The sequence below is a fragment of the Setaria italica genome, chromosome II, assembly GCF_000263155.2.
Source record: "Setaria italica strain Yugu1 chromosome II, Setaria_italica_v2.0, whole genome shotgun sequence".
NCBI classification, from domain to species: Eukaryota; Viridiplantae; Streptophyta; class Magnoliopsida; order Poales; family Poaceae; genus Setaria; species Setaria italica.
The window spans coordinates 8950409-8971273 of record NC_028451.1 but is presented as its reverse complement, the minus strand read 5'-3'; the positions used below and the strand labels follow the sequence as shown (position 1 = coordinate 8971273).

At 42.9% G+C, this 20865-nt stretch overlaps 3 protein-coding genes across 3 annotated transcripts; 1 reads left to right on the top strand and 2 right to left on the bottom strand.

Annotated features, from left to right (window-relative positions):
- Window positions 1-564: 564 nt before the first annotated feature.
- LOC101773168 (mRNA-decapping enzyme-like protein) lies at window positions 565-6899 on the top strand. Its single transcript, XM_004955858.4, has 8 exons — window positions 565-922; window positions 1053-1093; window positions 1805-1854; window positions 2715-2859; window positions 3759-3815; window positions 4557-4677; window positions 4793-5305; window positions 6481-6899. Exons 1-8 carry the CDS (start codon window positions 749-751, stop codon window positions 6529-6531), a joined length of 1152 nt encoding a protein of 383 aa, XP_004955915.1. The 5' UTR covers window positions 565-748; the 3' UTR covers window positions 6532-6899.
- Window positions 6900-10868: 3969 nt separating this feature from the next.
- LOC105913839 lies at window positions 10869-14918 on the bottom strand. Its single transcript, XM_012843875.2, has 2 exons — window positions 14638-14918; window positions 10869-13099 (listed from the first exon to the last, which is right to left on the bottom strand). Exon 2 carries the CDS (start codon window positions 13066-13068, stop codon window positions 11152-11154), a length of 1917 nt encoding a protein of 638 aa, XP_012699329.1. The 5' UTR covers window positions 13069-13099; window positions 14638-14918; the 3' UTR covers window positions 10869-11151.
- A 2788-nt stretch (window positions 14919-17706) lies between these two features.
- On the bottom strand, window positions 17707-20865 carry LOC101773579 (IAA-amino acid hydrolase ILR1-like 7). Its single transcript, XM_004955859.4, has 5 exons — window positions 20308-20865; window positions 18972-19097; window positions 18572-18886; window positions 18314-18442; window positions 17707-18186 (listed from the first exon to the last, which is right to left on the bottom strand). Exons 1-5 carry the CDS (start codon window positions 20698-20700, stop codon window positions 17776-17778), a joined length of 1374 nt encoding a protein of 457 aa, XP_004955916.1. The 5' UTR covers window positions 20701-20865; the 3' UTR covers window positions 17707-17775.

Below are 20865 nucleotides of genomic sequence, written 5' to 3'. Positions count from 1 at the left end.
ATCATTGAAAAGAGCTAACCCATCAGAAAACTTGAAATTATAGTATCTTGAGCATACTAATTATAGAAAAGTAGATTCTATCGTAAAGCTAAACTAGATCATAAAAGATGTAAAATAGGAGCACAAAATCATAACTTTAACAACCCAAATACAGTGTCATTAAAAGGTATTTCGTTAGCTTCATGGTGATGCTTAATGGATACAATAACTTTGTGAAAATATTTAGTTATTTGTATATATGACCATAGACTCTTCAGTTAAGGTTGAATTATACGAAAACGAATCCGGTCAACCAAAACACACACACAATATACTGGTGCAACCACCAAGGGTGCCACGAACATCCAGGTCAGGCCGGCGGCAACAGAACCGTCCGGGGGTTCTCAGCCGTCCATCCCTCTCCAGGAAGGATCTGATCTCCAGCACGTGAGCATGACACGTCGTCACGTCACGTGCGGCCGAACCCGATACCGCCACCAACATTCCGTCCCGGATCTCGGCTCCCCGTTTCCTAAAACCGAAAAAAAAAACCCACCAAAAACTCGCTGCAAAAGGAAAAAAACTCCAAAAAAGGCCTCCTTTTTATTTTCTTCGTCCTCTTCGTCTCGACTCGCCGCCCCACTGCGCCCTCCTCCCCTCCCAATCCCTCCGATCCAATCCCCAAACCCTAGGCAATCCGCCACCGGAGCGTCGCCTCGTCCCCCCCCGCCCCCCCTCCCCTCTCACCCGCTGCGGCGCGGCGCGGCACATGGCCCACGGCGGCGGGAGGGCGAAGGTGACGCCGAACCTGCAGGTGGACGGCGAGGGCACGCGGACGCTCAACCTCACCGTGCTCCAGCGCCTCGACCCCTCCGTCGAGGACATCCTCATCACCGCAGCGCACGTCACGCTCTACGACTTCGACACCGACGTCAACCAGTGGGTGCGTTCCCTTCCTCCCCCCTCCGCCGGATTCGGCCTGAGCTTCCGTGTTTCGTGGGTTGGGGATTCTGGATGCTTGGTTCGTTGACACCCCCCTAATTTGTGTGCTTGTGCTGCGTACTTCTATGCAGAGCCGGAAGGATGTCGAGGGGTCGCTCTTCGTCGTCAAGAGGTGCGTAATCTCTCTCAGGACCTAGCGCCATGGATGAACTTGCATAAAAATCGAAACTTTTACAGTTTGTGGATAATCAATGTTGCTCCGTTGTAGTAATTTATATGACTAACTCATGATATAAAATTGGATTGGTTAGTAGTCTTAGGTAAGGAAACTAGACTGGTTACATTAGTGCCAAAATTTCTGCAGTTGTGCTGTCCGTTGCACCTCCCTGTTTTCTAGGTGCACAACAGGGCTTATGCCGTTAAAGTAGATGAACAGCAGGGCACAAGCCGTTAAAGTAGACGCACAACAGGGCATAAGAATAAGATATGGACAATTCGGTTGTGGTTTGAAAGATTGTATTTATTCGGTTAGTTATGCCGCTTTTCGAGAGAGATACATGCCCTGGAATTGCCCGTTTCAGGGTTCAAAGTTGTAATTTAATGATTACCACGTCATGCTGCTTCAAGTGTTTCTAAAATCGAAAGCTCTGACAGGGAGGATTCATTCCTTGCAAGTGTGAGCATTTGCATATCCCAGTATTGATCTATTGACATGTGTCCATGTTTCTATTTGTTCCAGCCTTCCAGTTCTCGATGTTCTCTCTTATTCTGAAGACAGTTAAAATGTTGTGGCCTTAGAGTGACAAAAGTTTGACAGTTTGCGTTTGCTGCTTGTGTTAGATACCTTAGTATGTTTCTGACAAATAGTGTATATTTATTGCAGGAATGCTCAACCCAGATTCCAGTTCATAGTCATGAATCGCCGGAATACAGGTATTTTAGATGTCATTTTCTTGGGCTGGTTTAATCTGGTAACTAAGTTCTCAAGATTAATTATGTCTAGCCTTTGTAAGACTTGCGCATGAGAGTAGTCCAATCATGTGACATGCATCATGATTGGTATCAAGCTGGCAGTTTGAACCTTCAAGTAGCATATTTGTGAACTATTTTTTTATGTGAACTATGTGATCTTTGCTTACTGCTCTTTGTTCCTTCTATTAGGAAATAGTTGAGATTTTAGATAATTTCATCTTATGAAGTTCATAAAGATTCATTTTCACAAGGGAAAGCCAAACATATTTCTTAGCATAATTTGTTATTGATGTTTCTAATTCCGCCTGCCCCCTTTCATCAATCCTTCAAACGTAGTTAAGTGGTATGATAATGTTTGCTTTAAAATTGTTTTCTGGCTGAGAAAGGAGCATAAAGATGTTTTATTTATCAAATTATGATAAATTGTTTCTGTTGCATTTCACTCATTTTCAATCCTTCTGCCATCCTGATAAAACCATAAGACTTTTTGTCTTTGAAACGATGTTAACATTTTTGTATTCCGTGTTCCATACTGTCCACAACTATATTGTTGAAATAAAGCCTACATGCAAAGTAAGATAGGTTACTTATGATATGGCATCTTGAAAGTGATGACTGAATTCTACAGTATGCTAGATGCTACTACGGTTGTTATCGTATTGGGGGAAAATGATGTCATCATCAGCTCAGTTTTGGATTACTCTTCTCAATTGATATCATGAAAAAAGCTTATATATTTATGTTAAAAGTTACAGCCTTTTTCTGTCTTACATCCCTATTAATATTTTCTTCATGTTTCGTTGGCTTCCTCTTGTTAACAGACAATCTAGTTGAAGATCTCTTGGGAGATTTTGAATACCAACTCCAAGTTCCTTATATAATGTACCGCAATGCTGCACAAGAAGTTATTGGAATTTGGTTTTACAACTCCCAGGAGTGTCATGAAGTTGCAAATCTTTTTAGCAGGTATCTTGTTGTGAATTTGTAATTATTTCTGCTGCCTTTACCTTTAGGGTCCTCTTTACTTCTGGCCATGATGCATCTTATTCCTTGTCATGATTTGGGATAAGCAGAGGCAGCTTGATCAATATGTTAAGGTTTTCTATTTTTCTCATATAGACAAGATATTAGTCCAGTCATGCCTTCCCCAAGAATATCAGTTCATTGATGATGTGAAAATAAAGTGTTAATAACTGAACTTTCTAACTGGCTAATGGTTAATGTGCATTGATATAAGACATGCATGATTAGTGACTGTTCTACATTTTGGTCAAAAGGATCTGCTAACTCCCTACTAAAAAGGACCATCTTAAAAGTTGAAATCAGATATTCTTTTAGAGTCCCCATCCTTGTATAAAAGCACCACTCTGGTCTACAAACTTTAATGTTTAGTTGGTAGGCTCCTGAACCTGTGTTATGCTTGTGTTCCCAAATATACAAACTTTGCCTGTCCTAAAAAAAAAGTACAAACTTTACCTATTGGGATTATCGCTGCTAATTTAGCTCCACAACATAAATTGTGTTAGTGAAAAGTGAGTGTTGTTTTGGAACAGATATATCGTCTATGTTGATGTGTCGGTTGGGTTATCAAGACACTCTTGTGAGCTTAAAGTGATCATGTGGTGGTTCAGTTGAAGTGTCAAACTGGTGTCGGTCATTTGAATTGATAATTTTCAGCAATTTGAGGATCACATATGTATATATGATCTACAGCAGTTTCATACCATTATTTCTTTATCATTTCGGCACTTTATCTTAGTTTGTGTCTGGAACTATCAGACAGTTTGCGAAACTGGGGCTTGTTCAATTTTCTCGCAATTTTTCTATTCCTTTGTTGAACAGTATGTCACCCTGCGATTTTGCAGGATACTGAATGCATTCTCGAAGGTGCCTCCAAAGCCGAAGATTCCCTCTGCTCAAAGGTATTTGAGATATTGTGCTAATCAGTTGGACACGGCACAGAATAGGTTGCTTTGATTTGGTGTTGGACCTCTCCAGAACTTGTACTAGCAAACAAGTGCTTATTATTTTTATTCTCGACAATGGAATGCTGAATTCATCAAATAGATACAGTGAAAAACTGAAAGTTAATCAAGACATGCATAGTGTTATGTTTCTGGATGGCATTTTATTTTCTTGTTTGGACAGCATCGCATGAGAAATAATTATACACTTCGATTAGTATATTACTCCCTCCATTCTCTTTTGATAGTCCTATTTGAGTTGCCATCTCGGGTCTGACACGGATGACTGTTCGATTCCCATGCAGAATAACTCATCTAGAAAAATGATTGGTGCATGTATATGATAACATCGATGCTGAGGTGCACGTATATGATAACAAGGAGTACATAATAACATGATTAATTAGATGATAAGCAAGGTCATTCTCCTTGGTCATTGTGCCAAGGTGAAATAGGCCTATCAAAAGAGAATGGAGGGAGTATGTGAGAGGATGCAAGTTATAATGGTGCTGTTTTAACATGACTTGTTCCTACCTTTTCCTGTTAATTTAACACTGCACTTAGTACTCTTTGATGTTACATTCTCCTAATATTTTCAGCAGTATTGCTGTGGTGTCGAGCCATGGCATCTTATAACCTAAAGCTTTTGTTTCCCCTGAAAAACTGTGGTGGTATTTGCTGTTGAATATCCTGTTTCAGTGAATTTGAAGAGCTGGAAGCAGCACCCGCATTGGTTGAAGGTCCTCTGGAACCGCAAACATCAAATATCATATCATCTACTACCCAAGTTCAAGAGGATCCCTTATCTGCATTCTTCAGTGTATGGAAACTGTTCTCATTAAACTGGTCCCCCTCATCTCCATTAACTTGTAGCGGCTTTTCCACCTAAGTTTGTCTACTTTTATTCTGTGTTTAATGTGCATCTCTGGGAACAGGCAGCTGCGAACGCTGGTAGCACCTCCTCTGTAGGTGTTGCAGGACAGCCAAATCAATCTTTTGGTGCTATTCCTTTGTCTACACACGCACCTACTAGTACCATTACATCGCAATCGCCAGGCTTGCATCATTTGCTTCCTTCACAGGCCTCATCAGTTTCTGGCATACCTGCTGATGTTCATGGTGGCACTGGACCTATAGTGAGGTCCGCAAGCCTTGTAAACCCATCACATTTCTCACCATTGACATCTTTACAGACAACAATGGTGCACAGTAATTCTGCAGTACCAACTGCTCCACCTCAACATCCTCGTACCTCTCAGCAGCCGCAAAGTGCTCCCTTGCTCCAGCCTTTTCCATTACCTACAGCTTCACCTTCTCCACCATATGGGACTCCATTGCTCCAACCGTTTCCACCACCAAATCCATCGCCATCTCTTGCATCAGCTCCAGTCTACAGCCCAGCATTGTCCAGAGACAAAGTCAGAGATGCATTACTGAGACTTGTGGAGGTATGGTGTTCTGTTTAATTTTATTTTCTTGTTGAATTTGAATGCATTCTTCTAGTCTAATTTGTTACGTAGCCTTTTCTGTGGTATAGACATATATGTGTAATAGTTACTAAGACCGGACTGGCAATTGAAGCAGTTACTTCTGTTCGATGGTTCACTGGTTGAACCTGCGGTTAAATAAAAATTATTATTTGGCCAGTACTTATCACACTGATTAAGGACTAGTTGGTGCGTTCATTAGTAGGCTACCAGATAAATTCATTCACAGGTGTAAGTACAAATAACCAGCTCTACACCAAGTTTTGTTAATCACGGTGCAACTTGTATTATGCTTTTTCTTGCCTTTGAGCATGAATAAGCCAAAAGAATGGGTAAAAGTTCCATCATCCAGAAAGGTAGATTATTGAACATACTGGAAGGAAGCAAATCTTTTATGCACTATTTCACACTTCGCTGGCCAATCTAATCAAGACCATGTACCAGTGCTGCTATTCCACCCCCCTGAGGCCCTGACAGGGCATACTGGTCGTAATGACTAGCAGCAATTGCTGCTTGGCCACTGTGTAGGCCCTCACTGTGGCTCAAGTGACGCTTGAAGGCTTTGACCTGCCAAACTGGAAATCCAGTTTGCTATAAAAGTGTCTGGGCCAAGCTACAAACCATGCTAACTACGCATATTTGTTGATTTGGTGGGTCGGTTGCATTGTTTCTTTTGGGGGAAGAGAAGATAAACAAAAGAGATCTTAGGGATAAAGAGCCCTGAGACGTAAGGGAGTGCGGCAGCAGGGAGGTACTGTCAGCATCCTCCCACCGACAGTAGGGTACATGGGCACCCAAACCCATGTTGAAAGGAAGCTGCCTGGTTGAACGGTTTCATTAAATGATTTAAAACTGGACCGTTTATTCGTTTTTAGCAGGTTGGTTGCATGAATGGTCTGTGACAGGAACCGAGCCACTAGTCTTGGGTTTGCTGGTTTTCCAGTACAACTGTCAGTCTGGTTCAGTTTCAATAACTATACATGGGTGATAAGCTAGTGCTTGGAACCTCATTGCGCCATAGACTTTGCATAATTGCACATCAAGTAGAGCATTCATCTTGTCTCTTTAACTTGGTTTGCTTGTACTGACACTAATTCCTGCATCTAAGATACGAAGTTGTTTATTGTTTCTGCTAGAGCGAAGAATTTATCGATTTAGTCTACCGGGAGATCGTGAACAGACAGTAATGGATTTCATTGGACAGACCTCTCCAACAAGCTGGTTTGTGCTTGGACTTTTGTGTTATCTGTTGTCAACCCAGTAACTCAAGTTATGCTGTAAATTCATTGGCGATGATCATCGGTTGGCGAAGTTTGTATTAATTTACTTTTCTATATATCTGTAAATGCTTATGAAATCTATCTGCGCTGTGGAATGTCATCCTCTGTATTCGTGGTGCAGAAAAGTTTTGTTCTGAACGTACCTAGATACCTTGACCATGTGTGGTGTGCCCCTAGATCACTGCTATATATGAGTTGGACAAAAACCTCACTTTACTAGCGTAGCTCTCATGTCCTAATAAATGTTGTATCTATAATCTGATAATCTTATTTTACTCGTGACTTCTAGTGAAATTGTGATAGTGCAGTGTATCCGGTGCGTCACAAGGACTAACTGGATTGAAATAGTTAAAATGGTTTGATAATTCAATTTGTGGCATGGTTTCACAAACAAATTTTAGACTAGAACATTCTTCTCGACGTAGAATTTGAACTGGTACGGTTTCACAAACAAATTATGTGTTAGCATATAAAAATATGGTCTATTCGCAAAAAAAAGGTCAATACGGGAAAGAATATTCTACAATTAAGCACCAGAACATCACTCGTAGCTGGTCGCACACCAAAGCAATAAATCAATTTGTGGCATGGTTTAACTAATTTAATTGCAATAGTTTCACATACAAATTATGGGTGAACATATAGAGATATGGTTAAGGGAAAAAATATTCTAAAATTAAGCATCCGAACATCACTAAGAGCTGGTCGCACACCAAAGCACTAAAACATTGTTAGCATGCAAAAGGCAGCTAGGCCAGTTTCTAAACAGGGTCACACCGGTTTCCTTTGTGTTCGCTAGAATCGGTCACTCGAAGAGGTCACTCGAAGAGGATAACTACCATGCTTACGTGTTGGAGGACGATTAGATTTTTAGAGCAAGCCATCAAAAATTAACTAACGTACTTATATAAAATGAGCAACAAATAGTTTACGAGCAAACAAGCAAATACGAATGTAGCCGGTATAGACCCTAGCCTTTAGGTCGACTAGCAAGCTTAGGACTCCCTCTACGGCCAATAACATGGAGTTGGAAGAGAAGATTAGGTTTTAGGAGTAAAAGGATAAATACATAGTTGTTTGTTCGGCTGTGGTCCTTCATGTATATCGGGCAGAAAGATCTTTCCTCAATATATAGGAGTTGAAGCTCTTATTAATTCTGTATAAAAATACAACTCCTAGGTTTCTAAAAGTCAAAACCAGCCTGCCGAACTTGCTGGTTTCCACGGGTGTGGAACTTTCTAGAGCAATATTTCCATCATTCGGATTGCAAAGTAGAAATAGTTTATATATGCATTTTGATTTTTCCGACGAGGGAAGGGTATAGATCAGTTATATGGGTGCTAGTATATATAGTGCTAATTATATATTCTTTTAATAGTAGGCCAGGGTGATCTTCCCGTCAACAATAAAGGATTTATCAGCTCAATCTTTTAGAGGCGTTCAAAGACATAGGACCATTTGTGTTGCATGAAAAGTTTGTGTCTGTACCATGATGTTTTTTCAGAAAAACAAACTTATGTCTATTGTCAGGCTTGATAGAATAGGCAGGGATATATGGGGTCTTTTACGCATGATTAGGATGGATTCATATTGTCGTGACTGTATATAAAATTAGAATTCACGGCAGCTCTTTTCTCAACGTAGCACGTCCTAAACCCTGGTAAAGGAGGAGGATTGTGATAGGCTTGGCGAGCCAACGTTAAATCTAGCCATTCTAATGGAGATGAAACCTAAAAAAATTTGAATTAAGTTGATGAGCCATACTATGAAGCTATGGGAGAGTCTTCGAGCATCGTTTGAGAAGATAACATGGGTCTCTATACCTGGAAGGTCAACCATAGAAGCTATTTTCTTAATAAGACAGTTATAGAGTGGTATAGGGAGAAGAAGAAGGACATATGCATGGTTTTCATGGACTTGGAGAAGACGTATGACAAAATACCAAGAAATGTTATGTGGTGGGCTTTGGACAAGCATAAAGTCCCAACGAAGTACGTTGGACTTATTAAGGACATGTACAAAAATGTTGTAACTAGAGTTTGAACAAATGATGGCGACACAGATGACTTTCTGACTAAAATAGGACTGCATCAAGGGTCAGCTTTTTGAGCCCTTATCTATTTGCCTTGGTGATGGATGAGGTCACAAGGGACACACAAGAGGATATCTCTTGGTGTATGCTCTTCGCGAATGATGTAGTGCTAGTTGATGAAAGTCAAGCAGGAGTAAATAGAAAATTGGAGTTGTGGCGGGGGACCCTAGAGTCAAAAAGTTTTAGACTCAGGAGAACTAAAACTAAATATATGAGATGTGACTGGCACTACACACATGAGGAGGGAGATGTCAGCTTGGAAGGCCAAGTAGTGCCCAGGAAAGATACTTTTCGATATTTGGGATCAATGTACAAGCATCAGGGGATGTTGATGAGGATATTCGCCATAGAATCAAAGCAGGATGGATGAAGTGGCGCCAAGCATTAGGAATTTTATATGACAACAAGAGGGTACCATTGAAGCTAAAAGGCAAATTTTATAGGACGGCGATTAGACCTGCAATGTTGTATGGTGCAGAATGTTGACCTATAAAAAGACAACATGTCCAACAGATAAGTGTTGCGGAAATGCGTATGTTGCATTGGATTTGTGATTATACGAGAAGGGATCGAGTCCAGAATGAGGATATATGTGATAGGTTTGGAGTTGCACCAATTGAAGAAAAACTTATCCAACACTGGCTGAGATGGTTTGAGCATGTCCAACGGAGGCATTCGGAGGCACCGGTGTGTAGTGGAACCCTAAGGCGTGACACTGATGTGAAGAGAGGCAAAGGAAGACCAAAATTGATATGGGAAGAGGCAATAAAAGGAGATTTGAAATGATGGAATATACCCAAAGATTTAACTCTGGATAGGAGTGGTTGGAAAATAACTATTCATGTGGTTGAACTCTAATTTGTGATTGTTGTTGAGTTTCAACTCTAATCTATCCAACTTGCTTGGGACTGAAAGACTATGTTATCCTTGTTAACAAGCTCGTTGAATGCTCGTGCACGCATGCAGAAGGAAGATCGTCCTATGCAGTTGAAAGCCCCTCGTATTTGCATGCCATGCACGAAATTAACTATGTTTATTGTCACGAGCTTAGATTTCAGCCTAGGTGCTCGTATCCATTGCTAATTATTATTTCAATGGTAGGCAGCCAGTTAGCAACAAGGTGTATGTTGTAACTTTATTAATTAATCTTAAGATCTACCGGATCAATCTCTCGTAGGAATTTATATGATAGAATATATGTTGATTGCACTCGTAAAGGTGAGTGTGTACGGGTAAGTCTGCGTCCCTATCAAGTTCTTTTGAAATAAAAAGCTGCTGTCTATTGTCGGTGCTGGTTAGAATAAGCAACCATATCGATATATGGCATCTTTTACAGCCATATGCTATGCATGATTCGAGTCTATTTTTATTGTTGTAAGAAAAAAAAAATCTCCATCGTCAACAAAAAATCTTGGTTATTTTTGGACTTGGAACCAAAGAGGTTTTAGTTCCAGGTCCAAATTTCGTAGTCCGTGGAGACATCTTTAGCACGTCATCTTTAATCTCGGTTGGTATTACCAACTAGGACCTCACAGGTTACTACAAAAGGATTACATCCCCTACTCAGTCAGATATGCTGTGTAGGTGAGATGGTAAGGAAGCTACGCACGAAGTTTGAGGTCGTGGGTTTGAATCCCATGCACCGCACACGCACATATTTCGCGTGACTTTTCACTTGGGACGTGCGCGTGTTAGCGCAAAACTCTTTAGTCCCGGTGGACTAAGGTCGAGACTTTTAGTCCCAAATGATTAGTCCCAGTTAGGAAAAGCGAGATCTACAAGGTTTCCCAATCGAGACTAATGCTCGTTTCATTATTTCACGTGACTTGTCACTTGGAACGTGCGCATGTTAGCGCAAAATTTTTTAGTCCCGGTAGACTAAATAGACTAGAGGTTGGGACTTTTAGTCCCGAATGATTAGTTCCGGTCGGAAAAAGAAAGATGTCTGAGGTTTCCTAATCTTTCTCTGCGAGTGAATTAAAATTCGCGGCAGCTTTTTTCATGCTCACGCATGAAGATTGCGGGAGCAAGATATGTTTATATATGATCTCGCTACAGATCATCTACGCACGGCATCTATTGGGTGCAAACAGCGTGGTCCCTTGTGGGTTACATCATTACACATGTAAACTTATACTGCAAGGTGAATCAATCAAGATATTAAATATATTGTTGAAATATGTTGTACTTATTCTGAACATACATAATACATTACCGCAACTTATACTGCAAGCTAAATCAATCAAGAGATTAGAAAGTACTTCATCCGTTTCAAATTATAGGTCGTTTTAGCTTTTCTAGTTCTATGCACTTAGATATAGTGTATATCTAAATACATAATAATATTTATAAATCTAGAAAAGCTAAAACAACCTACAATTTGGAACGGAGGGAGTACTTCGTACACTAAGTATATACTACAACAATTCTATATGTCAATCGGCTCCGGGTAAGAGGAAGGCATTCCGTTGTCCAACATCGCCAAGCTTGTGGTGCGCCATGAGTAACCAAGCAAAGGTGATGAGCTCCCCTCCTGTGCTCAGCCCCGACGCATGCACTGCCGCTCGCGACTTGCCGGCAGAGTAAACAAGCAGCCTCGTCCAAACACTCAATATCTCCTCCAACGTTTCTCTGCATGCCTCAGGTTCAGAGGATAAACCCAACTTCTTCAGAACAAGAAATCTGGCTCTGTGCAGTACTAGTTGGTCTCCAACTCCAAGGCTCTGTCTGTCCCAATTTTCTCTGGCGATGTCGTCTAGAAATAATTTTAGGGTAGGTCGGGTGGTGCCACTGACAGGTAGCATTTCAGGTCGTGCCACCAGAAGGTAAAGCATGTAGTTGGACAGATTGCGGCATGCGGTTATCAAGTGACTAACATTATTCGTAAGTTGGTAGTTACGTAGGTGTACCTCTGTAAATAGATGAAAGCACACAATGCCATAACCTAGACTGGCGCCAAAGTCGGGCAGCAGTCCTTTCAGGAAGGGGCCAATGTTAGGCCAGTGTTGAGCATCCCCTAGACTGATCGTGCTTTCACCATGTGATTTATAGACAGTTTGTATGACAGACTCCATTGTCGTCTTGTCCACCTCGACATGTTCAGTGTCCAAAAGCTTGCTCAGCCACAACAATAGCTTTCCTTCATTGGCGCCAACTAGGCTTGCGGTCATCCTCGCCACCCTCTTCACTAGCTTGGACAGCCTCGACTTCTCACAACCGACATAGCTCAGAAAGTTGTACTGCCCCATGGAATTTGACCACAGAGGCCTCCCCTCTGACCGCGCAATACTGCTGGAGAGGAGGGCTGTGCATAAATGAGCGAGCCCACAGAACCTTCGGGTCTTCAACCATGACCAAGTCCATGGCGACATCAGTAACATAAATGCTGCACAAGCTTCCAGAACAAAGGCTCCGGCAAATAACACATATGTGATTGCAACATCTGCCCTGCTGTACCCATGATGGTTGCTTACAAGGAAGAGCACAAAAGCGACTACCATAGAAATTTGAGATAAACATCGAAGTATTATGCCGCTTTTTGTACGAATCACCAGAGCCTTGGTGTAGATATCGTCGTACATTAGGTCAAGTTCAACCTCAAGTAACTTGGGCATGTGGGCCTCATGAATTGTAGATGTCAGTACATCCCTTTGGTCAACTTCCATTTGGTGCAAGGTGTGTCCGGCAAAGAGTTCTCGGACACCTGGGGCTGATATCAAAGCAAAAGAAACAATACCAAGATAGCCAACATCATCAGCCTGCTCCAGTCTTCGAACCTCGTCCACATTCTCAGTGGTATTGGAATCACTCGTGTTTTTCATTTTCTGAAGAATGCCACTCATGTTTGTTAGGTTCCCATACATTAAGGCCATTGTCCTTTCCCCATACTTGATAATTCCAGTAATAGAAACAAAAATACCTGGAGCTGTAAGTTGATAACTGTATTGATCAATGGACTTCCAAAATACATAGATGGCAAGGGTAACTTGAACAATCAAATTCAGCAAATGCCTCAACCATAAATTGTTGTCTTCAATGGCAAAAGCAGTGATAGTGTCTTGTCCACCAAGATGTATGAGAAGGAAAGGTGCCCAAAAGAAAGCTAGTTGGTGAACCCCTCTTAAGGTGCCACTACCCGTGGTTGTATCCTCATGTCTTGAGAGAAAGCCAAGGGCATAAACTGCTACCAAGTCTGCACCCAGATAAGCTGTCCAAATTATGAAATTAAGTAACATGTTTTTGCTACGCCGCCGAAGACTGCCGGAAAAGAAGAGGAAAGTTTGTAATGTGAAACTGAGGAGCACCAAGAACTGAATTTCCCACTCGTTCCAGAGTTTCTTGATGCTCTGCATTGCGTACTTGATTCCCTAGGGCCCTTTACCACTGTTCATTGCAGTGTATGTAAGTATTGTGTGGTCAAAGAAATTAAAAGTGATACTAAAATGATGATATTTGTAGATGCGAAGAATAAATAGTAGAAACTAAAGAGAAATGGAGAAAAACAATTAAATTGAACATCCATTATAACAATAAAAATTGTGAGTACAAAAGTTCTACATATAATTTTTAATTTAGGAATTATTAATTGAAAAGAGTATAGAGATTTATTCTAAATTTATAACTATTAATTCAATAGATAGTTAATGAATTTTTGTGTAGGCTATTTATACACATTCGAGGCTTAATTATTAAAGTTACGATTAGTTATAAAGGTACCACAGCCTGTGTGAACACGTGAATTTACAACTACTGAAGTCAATTTCCCTTCAGTCATATGGTGCTTTAATTAAATAGATGGTACCCACGTGTATATAATTGATTTGTCATGTGAAACTGATTTTCACAAATCATAATACATGAAAACATAATTTTTTTGTCAAACAAATTACCCTCAGCTTCAGTATTATTTGACAGATCAAATTTTATTCGTGTTTACTTCCTTTTTCCTTAAAGATTGAAGTAATAAGGAGGCAATTATTTTAGCCAATAACCATTAATACCACACATCTTTAGTGCCACTACAATATTATCCAGCCATCATCTTTATCTTTCTTGCCTATGTGTACAGTAACATACAGTTGGTCACGAGTACATGGCAAGCCAAAGATAGGAGATAAAAATATACTAGCACCAAAGACTAAGGGCAATACACTAGATGAAAAGGACATGTTTTCTCATGCTCTGTTTTCTTCACGTTTTGTTTGGAAACACCCAACTAAATCCCATCCCAGTTCATATCATTTCCAGGGAATTGGACTTCAGAAATTAAAACAGCCTTAAATAATACATATTTATGGACCTATTTAAAAAAGGTCATTTGTAAAACTGCCAATGAGATTTTTTGCATTTCCATTTTGCCTGCCACTGATCATATTGCTATATTCCATTGTGCCATCGTAGGATATAATCCCATTCACGGTTTCTTTTTTTTAAACGAAACCACGCCCATGGGTCCATCAGCCAAACTTCAAGAGAAAACATTTATTCTAACTCTGGCAATCTACACTCTCTTGTCTCTTCATCCTCACAACTCCCTGATTTTCGTAGGCAATGGTGCTCAGATTGGTACTACATGCAGCAGAGATCCAAATATACTACCCATACTGTAGTGTCAAATATAGTATAGCACACCGTAAAAGCACCTGCTGACCTGCAGTAGGCTTACTACCTCCTAATTTCAGTTGTGATACGATACCAAATACTACTATGTATTTTCAATCATTGAATCTAGATACAATGTATTTTCAACCATTGAATCCAGCATTATGGATGGCTTAATATAATGGTACCTGGAAATACTAAGGTTATTAAAATCTCAATCAAATTATATGTTATATACCAGCTACTAAGAAAAATGGCAAGTTTTGAGAAGAGTAATTCGCAAGCAGAAAATAGAATTCAATATAAAAAAAGAGGCGTACCTAGTGTGAAAGCTTCCACACAAGGTGGGGTCTGAGGAAGGAATTCCTAATCAACCTTACTCTTGCAAAATTCTTCTAAAATTTTGCAAAGAGGCTGGTTTGAACCCAGGACCTTCGGGCCACAAGTGGAGGATTATAGGTCTTGGATGGTTGGATGCTTGCATCAGTTTACCACTGCTGATCTTAATGAAGCAAGCCCCGATGGCGCCGTTGATGGGGTAATACGTTGCTTCCTTTTGCTTGCTTGTTATGCCTCTCTGATGCACATTATGCTTGCTTGTTATGTTTGTAGCTCTTGCTCTGATATCCGATCCTTTCCTGTAGGAGCTGAAGAGAAGGCATGTAGTCTTAGCCGAATCTTATGCGGTTCTTGCATGAAGGGCAAAGAATCATTAAAGAGATGCTTTTCTCACATACTTGTGCTCACTTTAATCAATCAATTACTGCAAAACTGAGGATACTGATGACCATCCCAGGGTGGCATGCTTTCCCTTCTATACACGCATTTCTTAAGAAAAAGAGAGAAGAGATCGATGCTCACCTAATAATAGATCCTGTTTGTATCCGCTTATTTCCCGCTTATCTGTGGAAATAAGCGATAAGCCCACCCAAACGCCTAGCTTATTTTTCGCTTACCCCCTAAGCCGCTTAGTTCACAATCCAAAAAACAACTGGGGCACCGCTTATCCAGTAAGCGAGCTCGGGGGTGCTTCTCGGGTAAGCATCGCGATTTTTACCCCCGATACCCCCACCGACTCCTGCCGTCCGCTCCTCGCGCCCGCCGCCGGGTGCGCCCGCCGCCCGCCACCCTCCGACCGGCACCACCCCTGGGCTTGCGCCCGCCGCCGGCCGTCCCTGCCCGCCTTCCTTCCTCCGGCGCCGCCTCCCGCGACTCCCACGACCACTGCCGGCTCCAGTCCGCCGCCCGCCTTCCTGCAACCGACAAGGCGCCCCTGGGCTTGCCCTCCGCCGCCGGCCGCCCTGCCGCCTGGGCTCCGCCCCCGCCGCCGGCCGCCCCTGCCGCCTGCACTGCACATGCGCTCCCCGGTCCCAGCGTCATTCTCGCCACCGGTTGCCAGCTGCTCTGCTGCTGTGCACGCGACGTCTCCACCCTGGTGGCCATGGGGACTGGGGACAAAAGGGGCAGAGGCCGCGGAGCAAACAGGAAACGGTGAAGTGTTGAGGGGCATTCAGGTCAATTTACCAACCAGGACAGACAATCGACACAAAATAATTAGGATTGCCAAACACCCTGCTTATTCAGACAGCAGATTCTCCAGGCAGCAGGCTTATCAGATAAGCTTGCTTGCCAGATAAGCGAGTTCCAGAAAAGCGTATACAAACAGGGCCATCATGCCATTGTTCTGGAGCTGATGGTAATACCACCTCGTTTGTCGACCGTCGGCGGGCACTGGCAACAGCGCATGGGGAGTGCCGTGGCCGGTGGGTCATGTCGATCAGACGATCACGACCATAGTTGCCAAGGCGTCGCCTAGTCGGCGACTTGGCGTCGTCCAGAATGGGACGCCAGGGAGCTTCGCCTGAGGGGATGTATGGATAACACTCCCGTTTACCTGTCACATCGGAATATTTGATACTAATTAGAAGTATTAAATATAGTCTAATTAAAAAACTAATTACATAGATGAAGTCTAATTCGCGAGACGAATCTATTAAGCCTAATTAGTCCATGATTTGACATTGTGGTGCTACAGTAACCATTTGCTAATGATGGATTAATTAGACTTAATAGATTTGTCTCGCGAATTAGTATAGGGATTCTGCAGTTAGTTTTATAATTAGCTCAGATTTAATCCTCCTAAGGGCAAGTACATTGCTACACGTCAGCAGTCTCATAGGTCGTCTCATGCAGTGCCATGTAGGATTTTTGATGATGTGGAGAAGAGAGAGCGAGGAGAGAGAAAGAGGTCGTTGCTTCGCGAAACAACCACCTCATGAGCTAAATTGTAGGACTACGAGACAACTTAACAACCATTGTACGAGTTATTGTTGCCATGCAACTCATAATATTTTATTTTTCTTATGCACAAATTAAGGAATTATATATCACTACCGGACAACTTATAGGACAACCCATTATACAGGTTGGTTGTTAAATCGTGTCAAGATTACATGTCAATGCATGAGACCGCCTATTAGACGACATCAATGTACTTGCCCTAATTAGTGTCGGAACATCCGAGGTGACCCTCCTAAACTTTAGCATCTTGTATCAAACATCCCCTGACTCTCGTGGCGTGCACCGTGGGGTGCGGGCAGCTCGGCGGCGCCGCGCACGGGCGGTCGTGCGGCCGCGGCGCAGGCAGCAAAGACGCACGGCGCGGTGCGAGGCAGAGGCTCCGGGGGGGCAGGCGGGCAGCTATAACCACGAAACGCGGCGGCGCGACTGGGATATGTGCGTGCTAACTGTCGGCCGAGAGAGAGGTTGGGGATTGACTGGATTGATGGGCCTATTGGGCTGCTGGGTAGGGTTCCAGAACGTCAAGTATTTCGGAGTAGAAGGGAGCAGAAAAGTTTTTTTTTTAAAAAAAATACTAATTTTATTTGCATCATCCGAACGTTAAATAGAAGAAATTTCACATCTCATGCAACATCAGTATAACTGCGGCTCAGAAGCTTGTGTTGCATCATCAAATAGAACGCATCTTATGCATCAGAATTTAGCTCCTAATTTAGTTTTGTCATCAGCAGCCATGAGTGCTTCACTGAACTCCCTGGGTTCCAAATTAATTTTAAATGGGTGAGGGTGATTTTCACTGTATTCTTCTGAAAAGGGAGATTGTTTTGCACAACTGTTAGAGAGAAGCTGCACTGATGTATATGCAGCAGGGTGTACTAATGTTGTGTTTGAAGACTGTTGTATCGGTCGACCGGAAATATCACCTCGTGCCTCCACCAGAAATGAATACGATGTACACTTACCAGGCATCTCGTTAAACCATATCCTAAACAGCACTATCACCATGGGAACTTCCAATCTTTGGCCGTTCCTTTAATTCCCTCTCCAGAAACCGTGCAGAAACCCAGAGTGAATTGAAGTATGAAAAGAATGCAAGGCGAGGAAATGAAATTTTTCCCAATGTTCACTGATTATTTCTATTAGATGAGCTTCGGTATCTATAAAGCAATCAACAGATGTCTATGTCCAGTTCCGTTTGCCATTGCTGCATGTTTATTCAGGTACTCGATCGCCACTGAAGCGTGGAAGGCAGCTCCTACCGGCAGCACATCCTCATCGATCACAAAGTAAGGGGAATGCAGGGGATGCACTGCCTCTATAGTCTTGTTGCGGACTCCGATCATGAAGAACGCCCCTGCAAATTTCTGCGCATAGAAGGAGAAATCCTCGGCGGCCATTAGCGGGGTGCCTCTCCTCACATTGTCCTGCCCGAGCATGGTCTCTGCCACTTCTTTGGCATGGTGGTACATCCCTTCGTCGTTTACAGTGGCTGGATATGGACGGAGCTGCTCCTCCATGAAGTCGACACTGGCGGTGCAGCGGTGGACGATTGCATGCGCTTCTATGATCTTCCAAACAAGTATAATGTTATCATTTGCAGTTGTAAGTGCAGCAGAGACATTTTCATTGGTCAACTACAGATTGATGCTCCTGATTTCAGGTAAAATGGAGATATAAACTTGTTTTGTTATTTACCTCTTTGATCCTCTTCTTAAGATACGAAAAGCCTTCTGTCGTCAAGCTCCTTAATGTACCACCGAAGGATACTAACTCCGGAATGACATTGTGAGCGTGACCTCCTTTCATGAACGTAACTGAGACCACCTGGCAGTAAACAACAGAGAGGAGATCATGCCATTATCAGAATAACATTTGAATATGTGCTGAACAAATTAAGACATAAGATGGCCTGCAAAGACAGATGCATGCAAACATGGTAAGCTGGTCACATACTGCAGCCTGAAGGGGGTCAATTTCCCGGGCAACAAGCAGCTGAAGGTTGACGATGGCAGAGGATGCTGCAACGATGGGGTCCACAGCATCTTGTGGCCCTGCAGCGTGCCCGCCTTTTCCAGTGACCGTCACTAAAAATCTGCCTGACGCTGCTAGAAATGGCCCTGGTCTGGAAGCGACGGCACCTACAGGAAGGCTTGGATCAACATGCAAGCCAAAAATGGCCGACACATCATCCAGGACACCTTCTCTTAGAACATGAAAAGCCCCCGCGTAACCTTCTTCTGCTGGCTGGAAGACGAGCTTCACAGTACCCTATAAAACAAAACAAAGAATCAAGTTTTTGGCCATGGAAGACTTAGAAACCCAAGCTCACAAATTCTGGTGACACAATACATACCTTCAGATCATCCTTCCGAGAGTGAAGTAATTTAGCTGCTCCAAGAAGCATCGTTGTGTGAGCATCATGCCCACAAGCATGCATCTTTCCACTTTCCTTGCTCTTGTGCTCCCAGTCTACCAATTCCTGACAAATGAATCACATAGCAATTAGCAAAGAGACAGTTTTCCCAACCAAAAATGAAGGACATGTGCTATTTATTCAAAAAAGGAGGGGACAAAACACTGGCCATGCAAAAGCAGTAGAGTTGCTGGGGGTGTTTGGATCCTGGAGCTAAAGTTTAGTCCGTGTCACATCGGATATTTGGATACTAATTAGGAGGACTAAACATGAGCTAATTACAAAACTAATTGCAAAACTCCTAGGCTAAATCGTGAGACGAATCTATTAAGTCTAATTAATCCATCATTAGCGAATGTTTACTGTAGCACCATATTGTCAAATCATGGACTAATTAGGCTTAATAGATTCGTCTCGCGATTTAGCCTAGGGGTTGTGAAATTAGTTTTGTAATTAGCCTATGTTTAATACTTCTAATTAGTGTCCAAACATTCGATGTGACAGGGGCTAAAATTTAGTCTGGGGATCCAAACACTCCCTAAGCTAGCAAGAGCATTTGAATTGAATTGCTGCCTGATGCGTCAAAAGAAGCACTGCGTCCATGTTGCTCCCAAACTAAACATGTAAACGGATTCATTTCACAAACAAAACAGTAGCAAATGTACTCTCCCCATCTTATGCCTAAGGTCTGGCTCTGCAAGATTAGGTTAAGAAACGTGCCAATATTTTTATTTCTATGATTCGATAATGTGTGGAATCAAAAGCAGAGGGTGCCGGGTGTCCCCAACATAATTGAGATGGCTGGATTGGATAAGATGATAATGAACTCCTAATGGCAAGTATGCTGCTAGGTTGGTGTACCTAATGGGATAAATCACTGAAGTCATTAATTAGTGGATTTGATATTTGATAAACGCAAGGCATCTGAAAGTCATGAGACAGCAAAAAGGATCCGAGATACTGAAACTAAAACATGTATTAGCAACGTGTACTTGTCAGTTGTCCAATCGAATTGATTGTTGCAGTTTTGATGGATTTTCATCCAAACAGAGGCAGTCACCTACTCGATTGGAAACAGTGAAAATTCTGGTAATCGATCAAGTTATTTGTAAAAAAATTTACAAGCCGAACCTAAGCACACTTGAAAAGACTAAAACAGATGAAAGGATAAGCAGAACTTTATCTTTGTGCCAAGAAACCAGTTGGAATCCAATAGTACGAACCGCGTGCTCCATCCAACAACCAAAACAAACTCCCAATCGAGAAAATCACGGACCTGCAAGGGGAGCGCGTCCATGTCCGCCCGGAGCGCGACGACGGGCCCATCGCCGCCGCCGCCGCCGCCGGCGATGGTCGCCACGACGCCGGTCTGCGCGACGGGCCACGCGTACGGCACGCCGATCGCGTCGAGCTCGGCGCGGATGAGCTCGCTGGTGCGGTGCTCCTGGAAGGCCAGCTCGGGGCGCTCGTGGATGCGCCGCCGCACGCCGCGCAGCCACGCCGCGAAACCCGGCGCGCGTGCCGTGCCGAGGAGGTCGCCACCGAGGGCCGATGACGCCGCCGCCGCCGCCGCCGCGGCGCCCGGCGAGAGCCAGGAATACAGGACGAGTATGAGGAGGAAGAGGAGGAGGAGGGAAGTCTTCGCGAGGAGAGACGGCGGCGGGGCCATGGCGCGGCGAGGGGCGGCGCGCCGTGTCGGAAAATTTCAGAGATGGTTCAGAAGGTCGAGAAAGAGGACGGGGAGAAAACCTGTTTGGTTCCTCTATTTGATTGTAGTGAATAAAGAGCGAACGATGACTGATTATATAGTGACTAAAGAACATTAAATGAGTTG

Excerpts from the sequence above, each read along its gene's own strand:
- LOC101773579 (XM_004955859.4), bottom strand. The coding sequence starts at position 20,700 with ATGGCCCCGCCGCCGTCTCTCCTCGCGAAGACTTCCCTCCTCCTCCTC. Across the intron at positions 19,098-20,307 it reads TGGACGCGCTCCCCTTGCAG|GAATTGGTAGACTGGGAGCA; the intron begins GTCCGTGATTTT and ends TTCATTTGTCAG. Across the intron at positions 18,887-18,971 it reads CTCGGAAGGATGATCTGAAG|GGTACTGTGAAGCTCGTCTT; the intron begins GTATGTATTGTG and ends TTTGTTTTATAG.
- LOC105913839 (XM_012843875.2), bottom strand. The coding sequence starts at position 13,068 with ATGCAGAGCATCAAGAAACTCTGGAACGAGTGGGAAATTCAGTTCTTG.
- LOC101773168 (XM_004955858.4), top strand. The coding sequence starts at position 749 with ATGGCCCACGGCGGCGGGAGGGCGAAGGTGACGCCGAACCTGCAGGTG. Across the intron at positions 923-1,052 it reads ACACCGACGTCAACCAGTGG|AGCCGGAAGGATGTCGAGGG; the intron begins GTGCGTTCCCTT and ends ACTTCTATGCAG. Across the intron at positions 1,855-2,714 it reads CATGAATCGCCGGAATACAG|ACAATCTAGTTGAAGATCTC; the intron begins GTATTTTAGATG and ends TCTTGTTAACAG.